This window comes from Festucalex cinctus, chromosome 1, assembly GCF_051991245.1.
Source record: "Festucalex cinctus isolate MCC-2025b chromosome 1, RoL_Fcin_1.0, whole genome shotgun sequence".
NCBI lineage: Eukaryota > Metazoa > Chordata > Actinopteri > Syngnathiformes > Syngnathidae > Festucalex > Festucalex cinctus.
The window spans coordinates 3,003,698-3,024,392 of NC_135411.1; the positions used below are offsets into that span (position 1 = coordinate 3,003,698).

Here is a 20,695-nt window from a genome sequence, read left to right on the forward strand (position 1 = left end):
TGGAATATATTGAAGCTGGAATAATGTGAATCGGGTGAAAAATGTGGAAGTAAATGTGAAATGTAGAATCTCCCATTAAGAATAATGGGGAAAAATCGGGTATGAAATCGGGAATTGTGGGTAAGGCGTGAATCGTAGGAATAATAAAAATACAAGCATGCGTCACGTGAATTTTTGGAATAGTTTGAAACTGGAATGGAGTGAATCGGGTGTAAAATGTGGAAGTAGATGCGGGACAAAAAAGTGGGAGGAATAAGTTTAAGTAAAAATAATAATAAAAGGTTGAATGACATATGTGTGAAGGCCTCCAGCCTTCACACAACAAGAGGCAATATTTTCCTGTTGAGGAGTTTCAAAACTTGAAACTTTCGTATGAAGGGACGTTCGTAAGTAGAGGTACCACTGTATCGTCAAAAATATCGTCACCGCAAATTTCTTTGAAATATCGTGATATAAATTTAAAGCCATATCGCCCACCCCTACTGGACATGCAGCTGAAACAGGTAGCCTTCAAGACAATGTTTGATTTTAAGGTTACATAGCATATCCTACTAATGAAGAGCTGCTGCTTTTCCACCAACAAGTCCAGTTTCTTTGAGTTCTGGGTAAAGGGACTTCTTGGTTTAAAAGTTCAGCAGGGAATTTAGAATTGTGTTTCCGCAGCGTCTGTAACGCGCGGAGGCTGATTTGCCATGGACGGCGCAGCGGGCCAGCAAAACAAAAAGGGAGAGCAACTTCAGTCCACAAAGTCAACATTTATTCTAAACAAACAACATAAAGAGAGAGCGGGCTCGACACCACCACGCATAAAAAACAACAACTATTGCTCGCCAAAAGGGAAAAAAAACTAGTTCTACACAAAAACAAAGAAGATGCCAGGTGGCGCGGTGCCACACTGCCTGGTGAGAAAAAGGCTGACCACAGCCGTAAACAGCTTAAGAAGCAACTGACCATACCAAATCGCATCGATACATAGAACACAATTATGGATGGTACGCACAAAAGGCAAGCACCGTATACAACAAAAATCGACATATAATCAATTGTAAAAATGAAAATGTACAGTGGATTTTTAATTTTTTTTAAAGCCAGGTCGGGGTCAGACCCGGGCGGGAGACCCCGGGGAACAGTGTCCGCCTCACAATCAGAGTCAATGTCCGTTGAACCAAAGGGAAATAGCTCAAGTTCAGCATCAGCATCTCCTAATGGCGCCTGAGGGGCGGAAAAGTCCGTGTCCGAGATCCCAGAGGTCCCCCTCTCAGCAGGAGAGGAAACCAATTGTCTCTTGGCAGTGAGAGAATCCCAAGTATGGAACGGCTGCATATTCACAATATGATAAACACCAGCATCAGCACCAGAGTCCACCCAAGCGAGTCTGTAGTTCACATCACTGAGTCGTTCGGACACACACAGTGGTCCCTCAAATAGGGGAGCAAGTTGAGTTGTAAAATTAGAGTGAGCATCTGACCTGGGCTGTGTTTTCACTCGAACAAGGTCACCGACACGGAAGGAGTCATGTCGACGTCTCAAGTCATAATAGCGGTTATCTTTGATAAATGTTCAACTTGGCAAACTGCGCAATAAAAGGGAGAATTTGAGAGGAGGGCAAATACTTTTTCACAACACTGTACACGGCAAGAGATATCCGACATGATTTGAGGTTATTGTCGCAGCCGCTGACACTTGGAACTGGAGCAAAATTGATTAATCTGAATGCTGTGTTTCGACGAGTGGAGGCACATACAACATATTAAGAACATTTTGGGGTTGACTTCCCCTTTAAATTTTGTTGCTGTTAAATTTTGAGTTCTGGGGGCTCCATGCAAGATATCACCTCGTTGGGTCTCAAAGTGCATGAGAAAGTTTCGAGATCAGCGAAGGACTACAACGGGAGGAGTTGATTCATGATGTCCCTCAACAAAATGCAAATTCATTTTGATTTTGTATTTCATGTTTCTTTGCATTTTTGTCTGATATTCCTCTTTATCATTTTCAAAATCAGCGTCGATCACCTTTTTCTTCCCTCTCTATTTTATTCCAAATCATTGACACTTTTACATCATAGCACAGCCTCACTCCCTTTATTTTTATTTTTGAGCTTCAAAGATCGCTGCTATTGTCACCAGCACACTCGTGTCTCTCAGCAAGCTTTTGACAAGAGAATCTTTTAGCACAAATACTGCAACTGAACGGTTCCTTCCCAGCGTGTCTTCTTGTGTGTCTTGTTAAATGTGACTGCCGAGAGAAACTTTGGCCACAGTCTGGGCAGGCAAAAGGTTTTTCTCCAGTGTGTGTTCTTGTGTGTGTTTTTAAACTTCCCTTTTCAGAGAATCTTTTGCCACAGTCTGAGCAGGAAAAAGGTTTCTCTCCAGTATGTATTCTTGTGTGCGTTTTTAAACTTCCCTTATCAGAGAAGCATTTGCCACAGTCTGGGCAGGCAAAAGGTTTTTCTCCAGTGTGTGTTCTTGCGTGGCGTGTTAAATCTGACTGCTGAGAGAAGCTTTTGCCACAGTCTGGGCAGGAAAAAGGTTTTTCTCCAGTGTGTTTTCTCAAGTGAACTTTCAAATTCCCTTTTGAACTGAATGTTTTCCCACACTGAGAACATTTGCAGCGGTCGTTGTCAGCATGGTTACGTTTAGCGTATTCATCATCGTCGTCGTCAGTGTCAGCAGACTGTGACCTTGTGTCATCACTTTGTGCTTGTGGTGGTCCCCACTGGTCTGCATCACCTCCTGTCTTCATGTGTTGAGTTGAGCTGCTGCTTGGAGGCTACGCCCCTCTGTCGTCCTCATGCTCACCGTTATCGTCACTCTTTAAAGCAACAAAGGTCAGTGGTGACTTGGTGACATCATCCTCAACCTCTTCTTCTTTGACACGAGGGGGCTCTTCCTCCTCTTTAATGTAAACATGCTCTTCCTCCTCCTTTTTAACATGAAGAGACTTCAGTTCCTGCTTCTCAGGACCAAGATATTTTTCACCAACATCTGCAAGACACAAGAAGAAAAATACACATTTGGTTCAGTTAAGTCAAATCTAAACCGCGACTTGACGTGTATTGTTTCTACAGTGGCACATTGACTTGGGCACAGCTGCTGAGGAATGTGTAGCAATTGTGCACTATGTTTGTTAGCAGCTAGCAAGCTAAGATAGCTTGAGCAAGACGAGTATATGCAGACACAAACAATTTACTGAATGACAATTTACACCACGAACGTAGTGATCGACGTACTGTTTCAGTATGTTTCAATATGTACAATATTAAGTTAATTTAAAACCAAGGAAAGGTTGAAATAGGAAAAAGGAAAGGAAAGGAAAAAAGGTGTGTCATCGAGCAGACATGCCACTTTGAGCCAATACTCATTTGGGGTCAATAGATCACATGACCTGGAAGCTATTGAGCTAAACTGCTAATATTTAAAGAAAAAAATAGAAAAATAAGTGGAGGTCTAAACTGAAAAAATAAGAGGTGTGTATCATCTATCAGACATGCCACTATGATGCAGCATGCATTTGTGGTCAACAGGTCACATGACATGGAAGCTATTGAGCTAAAAAGCTAATATTTACAGAAATAATTAATTAAAAATAAGTGCAGGCCTAACATGAAAAAAGTAAAAGGTGTGCATCTTCTATCAGACATGCCACTATGATGCAGCATTGATTTGGGGTCAATATGTCACATGACCTGGAAGCTATTGAGCTAAACTACTAATATTTAAAGAGAAAATTTATAAAAAAAATAAGTGGAGGTCTAAAATCAAAAAGTAATCATCATCTATCAGACATGCCACTATGATGCAGCATGCATTTGTGGTCAACAGGTCACATGATATGGAAGCTATTGAGCTAAATTGATATTTATAGAAAAAAATAATTAAAAATAAGTGGAAGTGAAAAAATAAAAGGTGTGCATCATCTATCAGACATGCCACTATGATGCAGCACTGATTTGGGGTCAATAGGTCACATGACCTGGAAGCTATTGAGCTCAAGCACTAAAATTTACAGAAAAAAAATCATTCAAAATGAGTGAAGACTTTAACTGAAAGATTAAGAGGTGTGCATCATCTATATTTAGATCATATTTTGTGTGCATATTACTTCTTTACCAAGAGTAACAGAAAAGTTATTTATTAGAATAAATAATTATAATACATTTTAATGGCACAGATTATGTTATCTACAACGGGCGATGATTCCCTGTTCTTTACTACTGACATAACTGCACAAAAAATGGCAACATTTTTTGCCTTGGTCTCTTTCTTTTTACAGATGCAATGTGGCACATGTGACAGGTTTGGATGTTGACGAAAACCAATTAAAAAGAGCAAGCGCAGCAAAACTGTGGCAGTGTGCCCTTTGCAAATAATTATTGGATCATTGTAGGGCTGGGCGATAAAGCAAATTCCTTCGATTAATTCGTCCATTGAAAGTACCACGATGTGAAAATGAGCTAAATCGTGAAATCGAGCTGCTTATAAATAAATACACAAACCTTGAGCGGCTCGCTTCTGTTTACTCTCGTTGTTTTTTTGTGGTCCTTCGTTTGGTGGCTGGCGCGCTTGCTGATGACGTCAGCTTACTATAGCGAAGCTGCGGTATGTGACATCATCGGTAGGCGCACAGGAACCCGCAACAGCCATACAGGCACTCCACATCACCGCCTGTTTTTTTTTTTTCCCCTTTTCTTATCGTTCACACAAACACGCACAGAAATTAACGAACAAATTAATTCATTAATCTGAGGTGTATCGCGCACAAGTTTGAAAGCAAACGCAGGAGCGGAGCGGAGCCGTAACGTCTCCGCGTGAGCCTGACGCAGAAGTATCCTGAGGCCTTTACACGGACTCCCAGGCGGCGAAGCCAACCGGCAGCGAAGGAAAGTGACGCTTCCACATCACCGGGAGCTACTTTGGCCAATCGGTACGCTGCCTACTCGCGCACGTTGTCTGCTCCAGAAGACCCCAGAAAAGGGACTCATGTTGGGCTTTTACAAGAGCGACGTAGAGCAAAGTAAAAGCGTGTGCAAGGTTTGCCGAACAGCTATGAAAACGAAAAATCGCAGGCAGCACAACTAACCTCTTCCAGCACTTGCGCCAAATGCATCCGAAAGAATGGGAGGAATGCTCACGTCTTCGAGAGTGCGGCTTGGCTAACGCTAGCAAAGATAAGTACAGTGGAACCTCTACTACTTTTGGCACCAAAAACAGCTCTGTATCATTTTGTTTTAATCCCGATACTTAAAAAAATAAATAAGAGACAGCCTGCCAACTCTGTTTTAAAGGCAGGTACACATATACGCATGGCCGCCTGCATGACTGCCGATGGGAAAACGCCTTCGGCACGCTTCTTTTAGCGTGTTGGCGAGAGGGCGCCTTGGCTGCTCACCTGGCGGGGCGGGCCTGCTGGTGGCGTCCGGGGACCGATTCACCAGTTCCAAATGACTGGGACTAGCCGCAATCTACACACGGACATTCAAGATGAACTGAGCAAACAGTGTCTGGGATAGGATGGGATGGATGTATAAGAATATGAATCAATGACTATTCTAAACAATGTATATGACTGATGCGTGATAGTCATGGATCAATGGGGACAGGTCTCGAATAAGCCATCGGCTTCTACCCGTCAGCCCTTCTTTCGGATGTCAATATTGCAAATGATGTGATGTGATCGATGTAAGCTGTAATGTGGAAAAGGAAACAATAAATAAACTAAACTAAACACTCTTATCTCAACAGCGGGGATGACCTTGGTACAAAGACATTATACCACCTACGGCTTTAACCGATTTTCAAGGAATTTTTGTAAAGCTTGTTTATCCTGTGCGCAACACAATCCACAAGTAAACTTGAGTCCAAAAGGAGGTCAGTTACCCCAAGCTACATATCCTTTTCTGAGGATACACATGCACTTCATTGAGCTAAACAAAAGTGAAGGAAAATAGTACTGTCTAGTAGTCATTATCAATGCTTTTTTCAAAACAGGTCGAAATCTTCCCGACTAAGTAGCCTGACGCACTAACAGTAGTTAAGGCACTATGCAAAGATATCATACCACGACATGGTATCCTTGAAACCATTTACAAGGATAAAGAAACACATTTTGTGAACAAAATCATTGACAAAATGGGGCAAATGCTCCTCATTGCCTTAAAACGCCACAGTTCATATCATCCTCAGAGCGCAGGACTGAAAAAAAAAAAAGTTTATTTTTCATGTTGCGGTCCCTTTAAACACTGCGGTCAGGCCAGCCGCCACTCGAAAAGACGAAGTCAAGCCAGCCGCCCCAACGATTGTTAATACTGTGCATTACAGTAACGTGCCGAAGTGCCCCTGCGTTGGCCACCTTCAAAATAAAAGCTGCGCAACACCTGGTTTAGGGTTTAAAATAAAGAATCATAAAAAATAACGGTTTGTTATTCCAGAACCAGACCAGTTCTGAGGGACACTACACCACCCGAGGTATCCAACCAAAGTACTTTCAACAAAATCTGATGTTGCATTTCAAAATAAAACTGTTTTGAAAAAATTATTTTCCGACATTAATCCCTGATTTTAAAAAAATCATTAAAAATTTATGGTTTGTTATCCATAAATTTTTAATGATTTAAAAAAAAAAAAAAATCAGGAAATTCATCAGAAATTTATGGTTTATGGTTTGTTATCCAAAGCTCCTCGGTGGCAGGGCCCCGGGGGTGGATGAGATCCGCCCGGAGTTCCTAAAGACTCTGGATGTTGTGGGACTGTCGTGGTTGACACGCCTCTACAACATCGCGTGGACATCGGGGACAGTGCCTCTGGATTGGCAGACCGGGGTGGTGGTCCCCCTTTTCAAGAAGGGGGACCGGAGGGTGTGTTCCAACTACAGAGGGATCACACTCCTCAGCCTCCCTGGTAAGGTCTATTCAGGGGTGCTGGAGAGGAGGGTCCGTCGGGAGGTCGAATCTCGGATTCAGGAGGAGCAGTGTGGTTTTCGTCCTGGCCGTGGAACAGTGGACCAGCTCTACACCCTCCGCAGGATCCTCGAGGGTGCGTGGGAGTTCGCTCAACCAGTCCACATGTGTTTTGTGGATTTGGAGAAGGCGTTCGACCGTGTCCCTCGGGTTCTGTGGGGGGTGCTTCGGGAGTACGGGGTGCCGGGCCCCTTGTTATGGGCTGTTCGGTCCCTGTACGACCGTTGCCAGAGTTTGGTCCGCATTGCCGGCAGTAAGTCGGATTCGTTTCCGGTGAGGGTTGGACTCCGCCAAGGTTGCCCTTTGTCACCGATTCTGTTCATAACTTTTATGGACAGAATTTCTAGGCGCAGCCGAGGAGTGGAGGGGTTCCAGTTTGGTGGCCTCAGCATTGCATCTCTGCTCTTTGCAGATGATGTGGTGCTGTTGGCTTCATCAGGCCGGGGCCTTCAGCTCTCACTGGAGCGGTTCGCAGCCGAGTGTGAAGCGGCTGGGATGAGGATCAGCACCTCCAAATCCGAGACCATGGTCCTCAGTTGGAAAAGGGTGGAGTGTCGTCTTCAGGTCGGGGATGAGATCCTGCCCCAAGTGGAGGAGTTCAAGTATCTTGGGGTCTTGTTCACGAGTAAGGGTAGGATGGAGCGGGAGATCGACAGGCGGATCGGTGCAGCGTCTGCAGTGATGCGGACTCTGTATCGGTCCGTCGTGGTGAAGAAAGAGTTGAGCCAAAAGGCAAAGCTCTCGATTTACCAGTCAATCTACGTTCCAACCCTCACCTATGGTCACGAGCTGTGGGTCGTGACCGAAAGAACGAGATCCCGGATACAAGCGGCTGAAATGAGTTTCCTCCGCAGGGTGTCCGGGCTCTCCCTTAGAGATAGGGTGAGAAGCTCGGTCATCCGGGAGGGACTCAGAGTCGAGCCGCTGCTCTTCCGCGTTGAGAGGAGCCAGCTGAGGTGGCTCGGGCATCTGGTTCGGATGCCTCCTGGACGCCTCCCTGGTGAGGTGGTCCGGGCATGTCCCACTGGCGGGAGGCCCCGGGGACGACCCAGGACACGCTGGAGAGACTATGTCTCTCGGTTGGCCTGGGAACGCCTCGGGATCCCACCGGAGGAGCTAGTTGAGTGGCTGGGGAGAGGGAAGTATAATGCAAATTCATTTTGATTTTGTATTTCATGTTTCTTTGCATTTTTTTTCTAATATTCCTCTTTATCATTTTCAAAATCAGCGCCGATCACCTTTTTCTTCCCTCTCTATTTTATTCCAAATCATTGACACTTTTACATCATAGCACAGCCGCACTCCCTTTATTTTTACATTTAAGCTTCAAAGCTCGCTGCTATTGTCACCAGCACACTCGTGTCTCTCAACAAGCTTTTTACAAGAGAATCTTTGAGCACAAATACTGCAACTGAACGGTTCCTTCCCAGCGTGTCTTCTTGTGTGGCTTGTTAAATTCCTCTTGTGAGAGAAGCCTTTGTCACAGTCTGGGCAGGCAAAAGGTTTTTCTCCAGTGTGTGTTCTTGTGTGAGTTTTTAAACTTCCCTGATTAGAGAATCTTTTGCCACAGTCTGGGCAGGCAAAAGGTTTTTCTCCAGTGTGTCTTCTTGTGTGGCTTGTTAAATGTGACTTGTGAGAGAAACTTTTGCCACAGTCTGGGCAGGCAAAAGGTTTCTCTCCACTGTGTGTTCTTGTGTGCCTTGTTAAATGTGACTGCCGAGAGAAGCTTTTGCCACAGTCTGAGCAGGAAAAAGGTTTTTCTCCAGTGTGTGTTCTTGTGTGTTTTTTTAAACTTCCCTTATCAGAGAAACTTCGGCCGCAGTCTGGGCAGGCAAAAGGTTTTTCGCCAGTGTGTGTTCTTGTGTGCATTTTTAAACTTCCCTTATAAGAGAATCTTTTGCCACAATCTGGGCAGGAAAAAGGTTTTTCTCCAGTGTGTGTTCTTGTGTGGCTTGTTAAATGTGGCTGCTGAGAGAAACTTTGGCCACAGTCTGGGCAGGCAAAAGGTTTTTCTCCAGTGTGCGTTCTTGTGTGGCTTGTTAAATGTGACTTGTGAGAGAAACTTTTACCACAGTCTGGGCAGGCAAAAGGTTTCTCACCACTGTGTGTTCTTGTGTGCCTTGTTAAATGTGACTGCCGAGAGAAGCTTTTGCCACAGTCTGAGCAGGAAAAAGGTTTTTCTCCAGTGTGTGTTCTTGTGTGTTTTTTTAAACTTCCCTTATCAGAGAAACTTCGGCCGCAGTCTGGGCAGGCAAAAGGTTTCTCTCCAGTGTGTGTTCTTGTGTGGATTGTTAAACCTGACTGCTGAGTGAAACTTTTGCCACAGTCTGAGCAGGAAAAAGGTTTTTCTCCACTGTGTGTTATTGTGTGCCTTGTTAAATGTGACTTCTGAGAGAAGCTTTTGCCACAGTCTGGGCAGGCAAAAGGTTTTTCGCCAGTGTGTGTTCTTGTGTGAGTTTTTAAATATCCCTTATCAGAGAATCTTTTGCCACAGTCTGGGCAGGAAAAAGTTTTTTCTCCAGTGTGTGTTCTTGTGTGGCTTGTTAAATGTGACTTGTGAGAGAAACTTTTGCCACAGTCTGGGCAGGCAAAAGCTTTTTCTCCAGTGTGTTTTCTCAAGTGAACTTTCAAACACCCTTTTGAACTAAATGTTTTCCCACACTGAGAACATTTGCAGCGGTTGTTGTCAGCATGGTTACGTTTAGCGTATTCATCGTCGTCGTCAGTGTCAGCAGACTGTGACCTTGTGTCATCACTTTGTGCTTGTGGTGGTCCCCACTGGTCTGCATCACCTCCTGTCTTCATGTGTTGAGTTGAGCTGCTGCTTTGGGGCTCCGCCCCTCTGTCCTCCTCATGCTCACCGTTATCGTCACTCTTTAAAGCAACAAAGGTCAGTGGTGACTTGGTGACATCATCCTCAACCTCCTCTTCTTTGACACGAAGGGGCTCTTCCTCCTCTTTAATGTAAGCATGCTCTTCCTCCTCCTTTTTAACATGAAGAGACTTCAGTTCCTGCTTCTCAGGACCAAGATATTTTTCACCAACATCTGCAAGACACAAGAAGACAAATACACATTTGGTTCAGTTAAGTCAAATCTAAAGCGCGACTTGACGTGTATTGTTTCTACAGTGGCACCTTGACTTGGGCACAGCTGCTGAGGAATGTGTAGCAATTGTGCACTCTGTTTGTTAGCAGCTAGCAAGCTAAGATAGCTTGAGCAAGACGAGTATATGCCGACACAAACGATTTAATAAATGACAATTTACACCACGAAAGTAGTGATCGACGTACTGTTTCAGCCAAAAACAAAATACCTTAAGCTTCCACTTTCACTTTGCCCTCCATTTTTTTGTAGCTGTCGGCTCCAAATAAGGGGGTAATATTGTTGTGGGGTAATATTGAGCAATAGCATTGATATGTACAATATTAAGTTAATTTAAAATGAAGTAAAGGTTGAAATAGAGAAAAAAAGAAATGTGTGTCATCGAGCAGATATGCGACTTTGAGCCAATACTAATTTGGGGTCAATAGGTCACATGATCTAAAAACCATTAAGCAAAAATGCTAATATTTACAGGAAAACAATGTTAAAAATACGTAGAGGCCTAAAATGAAAAAATAAGAAGTGTGTGTTTTCTATCAGACATGCCACGATGATGCAGCACTGATTTGGGGTCAATAGGTCACATGACCCGGAAGATATTGAGCTCAAAAGCTAATATTTACAGAAATAATTAATTAAAAATAAGTGCAGGCCTAAAATGAAAAAATAAAAGGTGTGCATCATCTATCAGACATGCCACTATGATGCAGCACTGATTTGGGGTCAATAGATCACATGACCTGGAAGCTATTGCGCTCAAGCGCTAAATTTTACAGAAAAAAAAAAAATCATTCAAAATGAGTGAAGATTTCAACTGAAAAATTAAGAGGTGTGCATCATCTATATTTAGATCATATTTTGAGTGCATAGTACTTCCTGACCAATAGTAACAGAAATGTTCTTATAATAAATAATTATAATACATTTTAATGGCACAGATTATGTTATCTACAACGGGCGATGATTCCCTATTCTTTACGACTGACATAACTGCACACAAGATGGCAAAAATGTGGCCTTGGTCTCTTTTTTTTTTACAGATGCAATGTGGCACATGTGACAGGTTTGGATGTAGACGAAAACCAATTAAAAAGAGCAAGCGCAGCAAAACTGTGGCAGTGTGCCCTTTGCAAATAATTATTGGTTCATTCTGCACCAATATGCCCTGCGAAGGCTGGCAACCAGTTCGAGGTGTACCCCGCCGACTGCCGAAGCCAGCTAGGATAGGCTCCAGCACCCCCGCGACCCTTGTGAGGAGCAAGCAGTTAAAAAAATGGATGGATTGATGGATGGATGTTCACCAATAAACCTGTGCTATGTAGTTTTTCTTTTCTTTTTCTTTTTTTAATACAGGAGCGTCCAAAAGGAGCTCAGCTATCTGGGAGGGACTCAGAGTCGAGCCACTGCTCCTCCGTATTGGGAGGAGACAGCTGAGGGGGCTCGGGCATCTGGCTCGGACGCCTCCCTGGAGAGGTGTTCCGCGCATGTCCCAACAGCGGGAGGCCATGGAGACGAACCAGGACACACTGAAGACACGATTATGTCTCTCGGCTGGCCTGGGAACACCCAGGAATCCCACCGGAGGAGCTAGAAGTGGCTGGGGAGAGGGAAGTCTGGGCTTCACTGCTAAAGCTTCTGCCCTGGAGACCCAAGTCCGGATACGTGGTAGAAGATGGATGGATGGATGGATGGACGGACATTATTAGTTATGATGATGTCCTCATTGGTTGCAATATCTAAAATGGAGGAAAAGCGAATGGATAGGACGACAGAGAGGTGCAGGCTCTTCTACAGATTTGAGAGACTTTGAATCAGCGTCACCCAAGCCATGGGTGTCAACCGCATCATCCCTCATCCTAAGGTAGCCTTCCATCCGTAGGGCGAATATACACTTTATTGCTAAAAGTATCCACTCAAGTGAGATCCCATTCCTAATCCATCATTCTAACATCTTCAGATTAGGTTAGGAATCAAGCCTTGTTGCATGAACTGATCAAGCCCACTCAGATGAGAAGAAAATGTCTTGTAAGACAAACAGCAGTCCAGCTGCGATTGATTCCGTTCCCTGTGAATGAAATGACCTGGATGAATGGGAAGATCCGCAAGCAACCCTCAACAGTAAAACGTCTTCCATGTCTTCCAGTTCAACCCAAAGACGTTTCACAACGATATCGCCCTGGTGGAGTTGACATCTCCGGTGGTTTTCCTTCAGCTGAACGAAAACAAAACGGAGCTCATTGTTTTCGGCAATAAAGAAAAGAGGATTGCTGTTAAAAAAAAACCCAGCTTGAGTCACTGTCTTTAGAAACTAAAGACCAAGTTCGAAATCTTGGGGTGGAGTTTGCGAAATGTCAATTGCATGAGCATGAGAGACATCAACAACAGTAACTTACATCACTAAGTACCCAAAACTGGAGTTGTATATGATTACTTGCTGACATTGCCAAGGCTAACTCATGTTTAAACACCTGCGTTGATAACATGTATTTCTGTTCCCGTATGAAACCAAAGATTGTCTGGCTCTGATTCCATTTGGACATTTGTTGTAACAGTCAAGGCTACATGATAAGGCTGTATTGTGGCTACAATCTGCTGTCAATATGCAAAATGGAGTTGGTGGTCTGGTGCCTGGAGTGCGGCTGGCGTGGGCCGCTCTGCTGGGTGAGCTGGCCTTGGTCGCGCTCCTCAAACAACAACTACAAGTAGCAACAGTGGTGCAAGCTGACCAGAATCGAGGCAAAATTGCTAAAAGCAATGGGTCGAATGCAATCCAATCTGCTCTTCTGGATACCACAACATGTGTGAAAGCTGCTCCGAGGTCAGCGAAGACCCTACTGGTGAAAGAGAAGAATTGCGCTTCCCTTGGCTGCTCGCCTGGCGGGGTGGGCCTGCTGGTGGCGTCTGGGGACCGACTCACCAGTGCCAAATGACTGGAACTAGCCACAATCTACACACGGACATTCAAGATGAACTGAGGGAGCAGTGTCTGAGATAATATGGGATGGATATATAAGAATATGAATCAACAACTTCTGTTTTCGCTGCTCCTGTATTTGGTATTTTGTATCTGATTGTTTTTATTTTTATATAGTCAGGAACCTAGTTGCTGCTAGTGGGCTCGAGCATACCACACTATACGACACTATACTCAATAACTCCTTAAGATCTATTTCTAGTGGGCACTAAGCATCAACACTTGGTGTTACTGCATGCTAATTAGTCAATTTTCTTGACGCCGTCCCCTGTGGTCGGGCGGGGGTGGTTCTGCCCCCCCCCGTTGTCTGCTCGGTGGCGGTTGCGTCTTGGCCGCTCCCTGGGCCCCCTGTGGGGTGCGGTGTTGGGGTGCTTCCCCCTGGTGCCCGGGGCGGTGCCGTCCCGGCGCTGCTCCGTGCCCGGCGGCGCGGTTCGGGGTGGGTGGGCCTCCGGTGTGCCCCGTGGTTCCCTCTCCCCTCCCCCTTCCTCCCCCCCGTCGCCTCTCCCTCCTCGCCTCCTCCCGCCCATCCTCCTCTGCCTCCCGGTCCCTTTTCCCTTGTCGCCCTCCCTCCCTCCTCCTCTCCCCCCCCGCCTCCTGCCCTGCAGCCGCCCTTTCGCCTTCTTGTCGTCTTCTCCCCGCTTCCCCCCCCCCCCCCCCCCCCCCCCTTCCCTGTCTGCCCTGCGGCCCCTCCCCCTCCCTCTCCCTGGGCCTGGGGCTCCCTCCCCGGCCCGGGCGTCGGGCTCCGGGGGCCGGGCGAGGGTTTGGGGCCTGCCCCACTCCGGTATAACTCCTGGCGCCCCGGGCGGGCTCCGGTGGCCGGTGGGCTGTCCGGTAGCCCTGCTGCGCTGGCTGTCCGCCCATTGTGGTGCCGGGTGGATGAGGTGGGGGGCGGGTGGGGGTGGGGGTGCTGGGGGGCGGGCGTGCCACCTACACCCGCCGGGTTGGGTGAGGCCCCGCTGGTCGCTCCTCTTACTCACTTCACTAGCTTGCACTATACACTTTGTAAATATACACATAGGGCACACAACACATTTCTTGGTGGGGTGGGGAAGGGTGGAAACACCGTCTTCACCCTTCAACTCCCCTCCAATTTTAATGCACCTCACGTCCAAGGGGAGGGGTGAGTTGGGGCGGGGAGCCATCAGAGGGGATGGACTGCAGTGCCTGGCAGCGCTGTGGTCCCCCCCATTTGTGTCCCTGCCCCACCACTTTGTCCCTCCATTCCCTTTTTTAATGCACCACACATATACATATTCATTTTTTGGGGGGGGGATACGGGTGTGTCGGAGTAGGGGAAATTTTTTCCCTCTGCTCCGACTCACCTGCTCCCAATTTTAATGCACCACACGCACACACTTGTATATACACTGGGTGGGGCCACATTCACGGTGTAAGGGTAGAGCTCGCCAGTCGGCGAGCTGGCGGACTCAGTAACAGGGTTAGGTGTCACTAGTACTCTGGCGTGACGACCGGGGCCTCTCCCCACCGGGCTCGGTGTTCTGGTGTTCCGCCTTCTCCCCTGGTGCTTCCTCCTCTGCTTCCCCCCCTCCCGCCGCTGTGCAAAGCTCGCGCGGCTGGAGGTGGGGTGGGCACATCTTCCCTCTCTGCGCTGCTGCCCGGTGCCGGTTTCCGGGGGGGGGTGGGGGGTTCTCGCGGAGGGGCCGGGTTCGCGGGGGGGGGGGGGGGGGGGGGGGGGTGGCGGCCGTCGGGGGGGGGGCGGCTTGTTTGGGGGGGGGTGGAGGTATGGGTGGGTGGGGGGTTGGGTGCTGGGGGTCGGGGTGTGTTCGGGGGTTTGGGGGTCGGGGGTGGTGGGGCCTGGGTCGTGGTGGATGGCGGGTTTGGGTGGGGTGCGGGAGGGTCGTGGGGGGATGGGGGCTGGGGACCGGTGGGGCGCTGTGGGGGCCCGCTGGGCCTCGCTCTGCGGCCTTGGGCTCGGGGGTGTGGGCCGGGGCTGGGGCGGGGGTGTTCCGGGTGTCTGGGTCGGCTCGCCGACCGGTGTCCGCTCGGGTGGCTTGGGGGTGGCCTTGGTGCTGCCGCGGCCTGGGGGTTCCGGGGGGGGGGGGGGGGGGGGGCTCGCTTTGCTGGACCGCGGTTGACGGCTTCTTTCTTTGGTGGTTGTCCTTATGCATGCCAGATCCGTCGCACCAGCATCTACTGAAACTCAACAGAAGTACCTCTCTCCCTCCCACAGCCCCTTGAATCAGTTGGTGCTGGTGTCTGTGGTTCTCACTTTGCTTTATCTATCCTTCCCTCCTTCCTCTCTTTAGTTTTTCCTCTGGTCACTTGAGATCTTAATTTATTAGAAGTATGAGGTTTCTGGGGTTGGCATAAGACTCCGGTTTTGTAACCACGCAGGAGGGGTCTTGTTGGTGCTGGACTTCACTTTGATGGATTGGATGTACTGGCTTCTATTGATCTCACTCTGCCTTATCGATCCTTCCCTCCTTCCTCTCTTTAGTTTTTCCTCTGGGCTCTTGAGATCTCGCTAAATTTGCTGGAATTTAGAGGCTTCCGGGGTTGGCGTAAGACTTTGATTTTGTAATCATGGGGAAGGCAGGAAGTGTTTGGTCGGTGCTGGATGTCACTTTGATTTACCTTTCTTTTCTCTTTATTTCTTTTTTTTTTCTGACCTTTTCTCTGGTCTCCTGACCATTTAAATCTCACGACTCTGGCAAGATTCTGAAGTACCTGGTTAAGGCGAAGGGTAATGGGATATTTATAAGGTTTTAGGTGAATGAATGAGTATAAATTTATACGTATTTGCACGCACGCAAACGCACGCAAACGCACACACGCACACATACACACAAAAAAAAAAAAAAAAAAAAAAAAAAAAAGAGCAATGATGACAAGACGTTGAATCGGTAAGACTACCGAATGAACAATTCTGAGCTCTTCAAAAAAAAAAAAAAAAAAAAAAAAAAAAAAGAATATGAATCAATGACTATTCTAAACAATGTATATGACTGATGCGTTATAGTAATGGGTCGATGGGGACGGGTCTCGAATAAGCTTCGGCTTCTACCCGTCAGCCCTTCTTTCGGATGTCAATGTTGCAAATGATGTGATGTGATCGATGTAAGCTGTAATGTGGAAAAGGAAACAATAAATAAACTACAAACTTGTATCTCAACAGCGGGGATGACAGCCTTGGTACAAACACATTATACCACCGACGGCTTTCACCGATTTTCAAGGAATTTTTGTAAAGCTTGTTTATCCTGTGCGCGACACAATCCACAAGTAAACTTGAGTCCAAAAGGAGGTCAGTTACCCCAAGCTACATATCCTTTTCTGAGGATACACATGCACATCATTGAGCTAAACAAAAGTGAAGGAAAATAGTACTGTCTAGTAGTCATTATCAATGCTTTTTTCAAAACAGGTCGAAATCTTCCCGACCAATGGCGGAGCCAGAGGGGGGGCCGGGGTGGCACGTGCCCCTGCTGAAATGTGATTGGACCCAGCAGACGCCAAATGATTGACATATCACGGCACCGGCGCAGTGACGTCGCACGCCTTGCCGATGCAGCCTGCCAGCATTTTTTTCAAGCAGACGCCTACTAATTGTTATGCCCCTCCTGAACAGTGGCTGGCGCTACTTACGACAAAGCATTATAATCCACCTCACAGCAGTCTCCTGAGTACCGAGAATGCATGTTGGCGTTTGGCTATATCATGTTTGTTTGCCTGTGAGACGTGAGTGACTGTTTAAAATAACTTTTATGTTCAGATTATGGGTGTCAAAATTGTCACGTTATTATCTCGTTAACTTAAAGTGCCTTCAACGGCACTATTTTTTTTTTTTAACGCTTGATTAACGACCGCTCCTTATTTGGAAAGCCTCTACTCAGGGAATTCTAGTCACCACGCAGTAGAAACGTCCACGTCAAAACTACCCAATAGAAATGCACTGGAGCTAAAATACAGTGTTTAAGGGGCAGAATATAGGTGGAGGAGCCATTTGGACTGTGTCTCACCACTACCACCCGTGCCTTGCTTTGAAAGAACGCACTCGGTTAGCCGTTGCGTTCGCACCGAGCACCAATGGGCACTCTGAAACCCCTGTGAGAGTAAAGAGCCGAATGGACGCCGTCCTGACAGTTGGAGTGAGCCCAATCCTATTTATCTTTAAATGTGAGGCCTATTTTATTCAGCATCTCCACAAAATATCTCATCAAGGTGAAAGTGAAACTACCGATGTGTTCGCTGTAACAGTAGAGCGGCCTCAGCTGCGTCTCGCATCCGAGAACTTAACAAAATAAAAGCGTCCGACGTCATAAAAAGGAGTCACTATAACACAATTTAGCAGTAATAAATTAAATGATACTACCTAATGTGTGGGGATTGGCGTCAAGTTGTATTTTACAATTTTAAAATGTGCAGAAACTCGCAAGTTACTTATTGTTTAAAATTACAGAGCTATTAATATGAAAAGAACACATCGGTCGTTTCTGGTTCCTATGCAGTAAAAATTCGTCATTTTACAATGCACATCCTATTTCACTTAACAAAATAAAAGCCAAGCGCGAATGCATATATTTGTGGGGACTGTTGTATTTTACAATTTTAAAATGTGCAGAAACTCGCAAGTTACTTTAAAAGTAAAGAACTCTTAATATGAAAAGAACACATCGGTCGTTTCTGGTTCCTATGCAGTAAAAATTCGTCATTTTACAATGCACATCCTATTTCACTTAACAAAATAAAAGCCAAGCGCGAATGCATATATTTGTGGGGACTGTTGTATTTTACAGTTTTAAAAATGTGCATAATTTCACAAGTTACTTCATGTTAAAAATTAGGCAGCTCCTAATATGAAAAGAGAAATGCATTGAGCTTTCACTATTGTCTTACAAATGCAATTATACCATGTTGTAGTGATAGAAAAATGACCAAAACAAATCAGTCACGCTTTGGTTTGGTTTTACAGTACAGCACATATTTTATTTTATTTTGTAACTTTTTTTTTCTTGAATTGTTATGAAATTACTCTATCAATGAATTTTTAAATTATTTTAATTGAATTGTGATGAAATTACTCTATCAATGACTTAAAAAAAACATATTGAAATTGTACATTTTATTGTAAATGTAGGCATAAATTGAGATATAAAATGCGCAATTAATGTGTGATTAATAGTCAGTTAATTATTGAAGTAATGCGATTAATTATGATTACAAATTTTAATCCACTGACACCTCTAGTTCAGATAGATTGTTTTGGACGGACATCAATAAGCAACGTAGTTTTGTGCAAGCTAAAAATAAGTATGTTGTTGTTGTTATGCAATACAATAGCACCCTCCAATGGTTGAAAGTTCAAACAGACACGAACTGACGTTTGCATTTACAGGTAGAAGTGGAGGATTTATTAACATAATTATTAATTAATCACATTAATAAATTATGTGGTTGTAAATGAAGTAGTAGTTGGAGTAATAAAATTATTTTTCATAGGGTGTGTGGAAAATGAAACGACAAGGAGAGTTTGGCACTTAGACAGGATCTTTAGTCATACTCTAATACAAATTAGCATTATGTTCATATTATAATGTTATGTTGATAAAAGTACTGTAATTGCATGAATACAGTATCTGCGTGTGCGTGCAAGTTCATTCAAGTTAAACAGTGCTGAATTATTATTTTTGTACATTTTATACATTCTTAATAAACGGCAAATTATGTGAAAAAATCTCCCCTGTGCTTAACATGTACTTAAATATATTTGAACATCGATAGAGACTCCGATTGAAATTAATTTTCCTGAAAACAAATTTGGCATCATCTTTGGATGAAGTATCCTTGCCCCCCCCCCCCCCCCCCTGGCCCCCTTATTTATAAAAGTCTGGCTCCGCCACTGTTCCCGACTAAGTAGCCTGACGCACTAACAGTAGCTAAGGCACTATGCAAAGATCTCATACCACGACATGGTATCCTTGAAACCATTGACAGGGATAAAGGAACACATTTTGTGAACAAAATTGATAGAATAATTGTTGAATTAAGAATAATTATCTAACAAGTGTGATGTGCAGAAGATGATTTGATTGATTTAACTATATTGTTTTATCATACATTTGCTAAGTTTTCATAATCATTCATATTAAATATAGTGTTTTTAGCGAGAGCAAAACTGCTCTTGAAGATCTGGAAATTATGCATCCGTTGGCAATCGAAAGTGCCCTTGCATGAAACGTGATGTTTATTGAGTTTCTGCAAAGTCATGATCGAACGTCAAAGAAGAACCTGGATGGAGAAGATAATCAGTATCTCTTTCGCTTCCCCTCCCTATTTTCATTTTGTGTGCCAGATGATTCAAATAAAAAGAGAGGGGGCAGAGGGACTGTTTTAGAAGCATAGGGTTGAACTGTATGGCACAGTTCTCCTCTGCTCTCCTCGCTAGCGTGTTAAAAGGTATTACGGTGTCTTTCTCTCCTTTTTGTGTCTGTGTAAAATTATTATATAAGTGTCAGTATTGATGAACCTGACAAAAATCATTGACAAAATAGGGCAAATGCTCCTCATTGCCTTAAAACGCCACAGTTCATATCATCCTCAGAGCGCAGGCCTGAAAAAAAAAAAAAAAGTTTATTTTTCATGCTGCGGTCCCTTCAAACAAATTTGGCCTACCAAATTGACCATATTTTGGACACCCTGAAAAGTCTGGCTCCGGTCAAATGCTTCGAGCCACTTCAACAAAATTACTTCAGATTGATTCAGTACTTCAGAATGCTTTGGTTTCTCCATCACTAGCTTTTGGGGCTCTGTAGGATTCCATTCAACTACAAACACATGAATATTATTTTCACGATAGAAACAAGTTCGACTATACGAAGTAAGCAAGCTAAGAAATGTACAAACCTGCTCTGCGTAGCACAACACGAGGCTGCATGCAAACGTGGCCCAGCAGTTGAAGATGTTCCTCACTCTCTTCTTTTACTCCAAAAAGTTCCTCCTTGTCCTTCGGTGTCGTTCTTGCACACATGTTGGCACAATTCACGCCCAAAACGTCACACTTAGTTGTCGGTGTGTCGCAGTTACCAAGCACGTCTGGTTGCTAGCGGCTAGCAAGCTAAACTAAGCTAACTAGGCCGCAAAGTTTCAAGGCGCACCGAGACGACTTTATCTGGCCACAAAGGCTTAATAAATGATGTTGCAGTCCTTCAAAGCAGTGATGAGCGTCCTGTGTGCTCAGCACCAATTCGAATAGAAAGATTTTCCGGATGGCGTCTGGCAAGAAAACGAACTTCGAAGTCAGGCAGGACCACTAACCTGAATACATGACTGGATTTTGGGCTGTGTCAAGACGCTATCGGTGACCCTGCACGATCGGTGACGCGCATGCGCAGAATATCTCGCCATCTTGAATGGCTAACTACGGCAAGCCCACGAGAACAAAATAACTTAATATGCGTGCGCGATAATGCGTGTTTGTAATAACACGAAACAAATGGAGAAAAAATAGATAAATTATTGATGCATTTAAAAGTAACTAAGTAATTTTTAATACAATAAGATGAACATTTTACTTTGGATCTCATTACATTATAGTGAGTGTGCATTGTTGTACTTTATAGTAAGTCTGCAGTGTGTGTGTTTTAAATGACCCCCCCTGCCTCACCCACCCTCCAAACCTATCCAATGATATTGGCCACATAT

At 45.1% G+C, this 20,695-nt stretch overlaps 1 protein-coding gene across 2 annotated transcripts; it reads right to left on the minus strand.

Moving 5' to 3' along the window:
- Window positions 1–735: 735 nt before the first annotated feature.
- LOC144007196 (uncharacterized) lies at window positions 736–20,313 on the minus strand. 2 transcript variants are annotated; one of them, XM_077506620.1, is made up of 4 exons: window positions 19,898–20,313; window positions 8,362–10,002; window positions 3,074–3,078; window positions 736–2,595 (listed from the first exon to the last, which is right to left on the minus strand). In XM_077506620.1, the coding sequence occupies exons 1-4, from the start codon at window positions 20,019–20,021 to the stop codon at window positions 2,101–2,103; spliced, it is 2,265 nt and encodes a 754-aa protein (XP_077362746.1). In that variant the 5' UTR covers window positions 20,022–20,313; the 3' UTR covers window positions 736–2,100. The 2 variants fall into 2 exon arrangements, with proteins under 2 accessions (XP_077362746.1, XP_077362738.1); XM_077506612.1 differs by lacking the exons at window positions 736–2,595; window positions 3,074–3,078 and having other exon boundaries at window positions 7,287–9,129; window positions 9,214–10,002.
- Window positions 20,314–20,695: the final 382 nt, after the last annotated feature.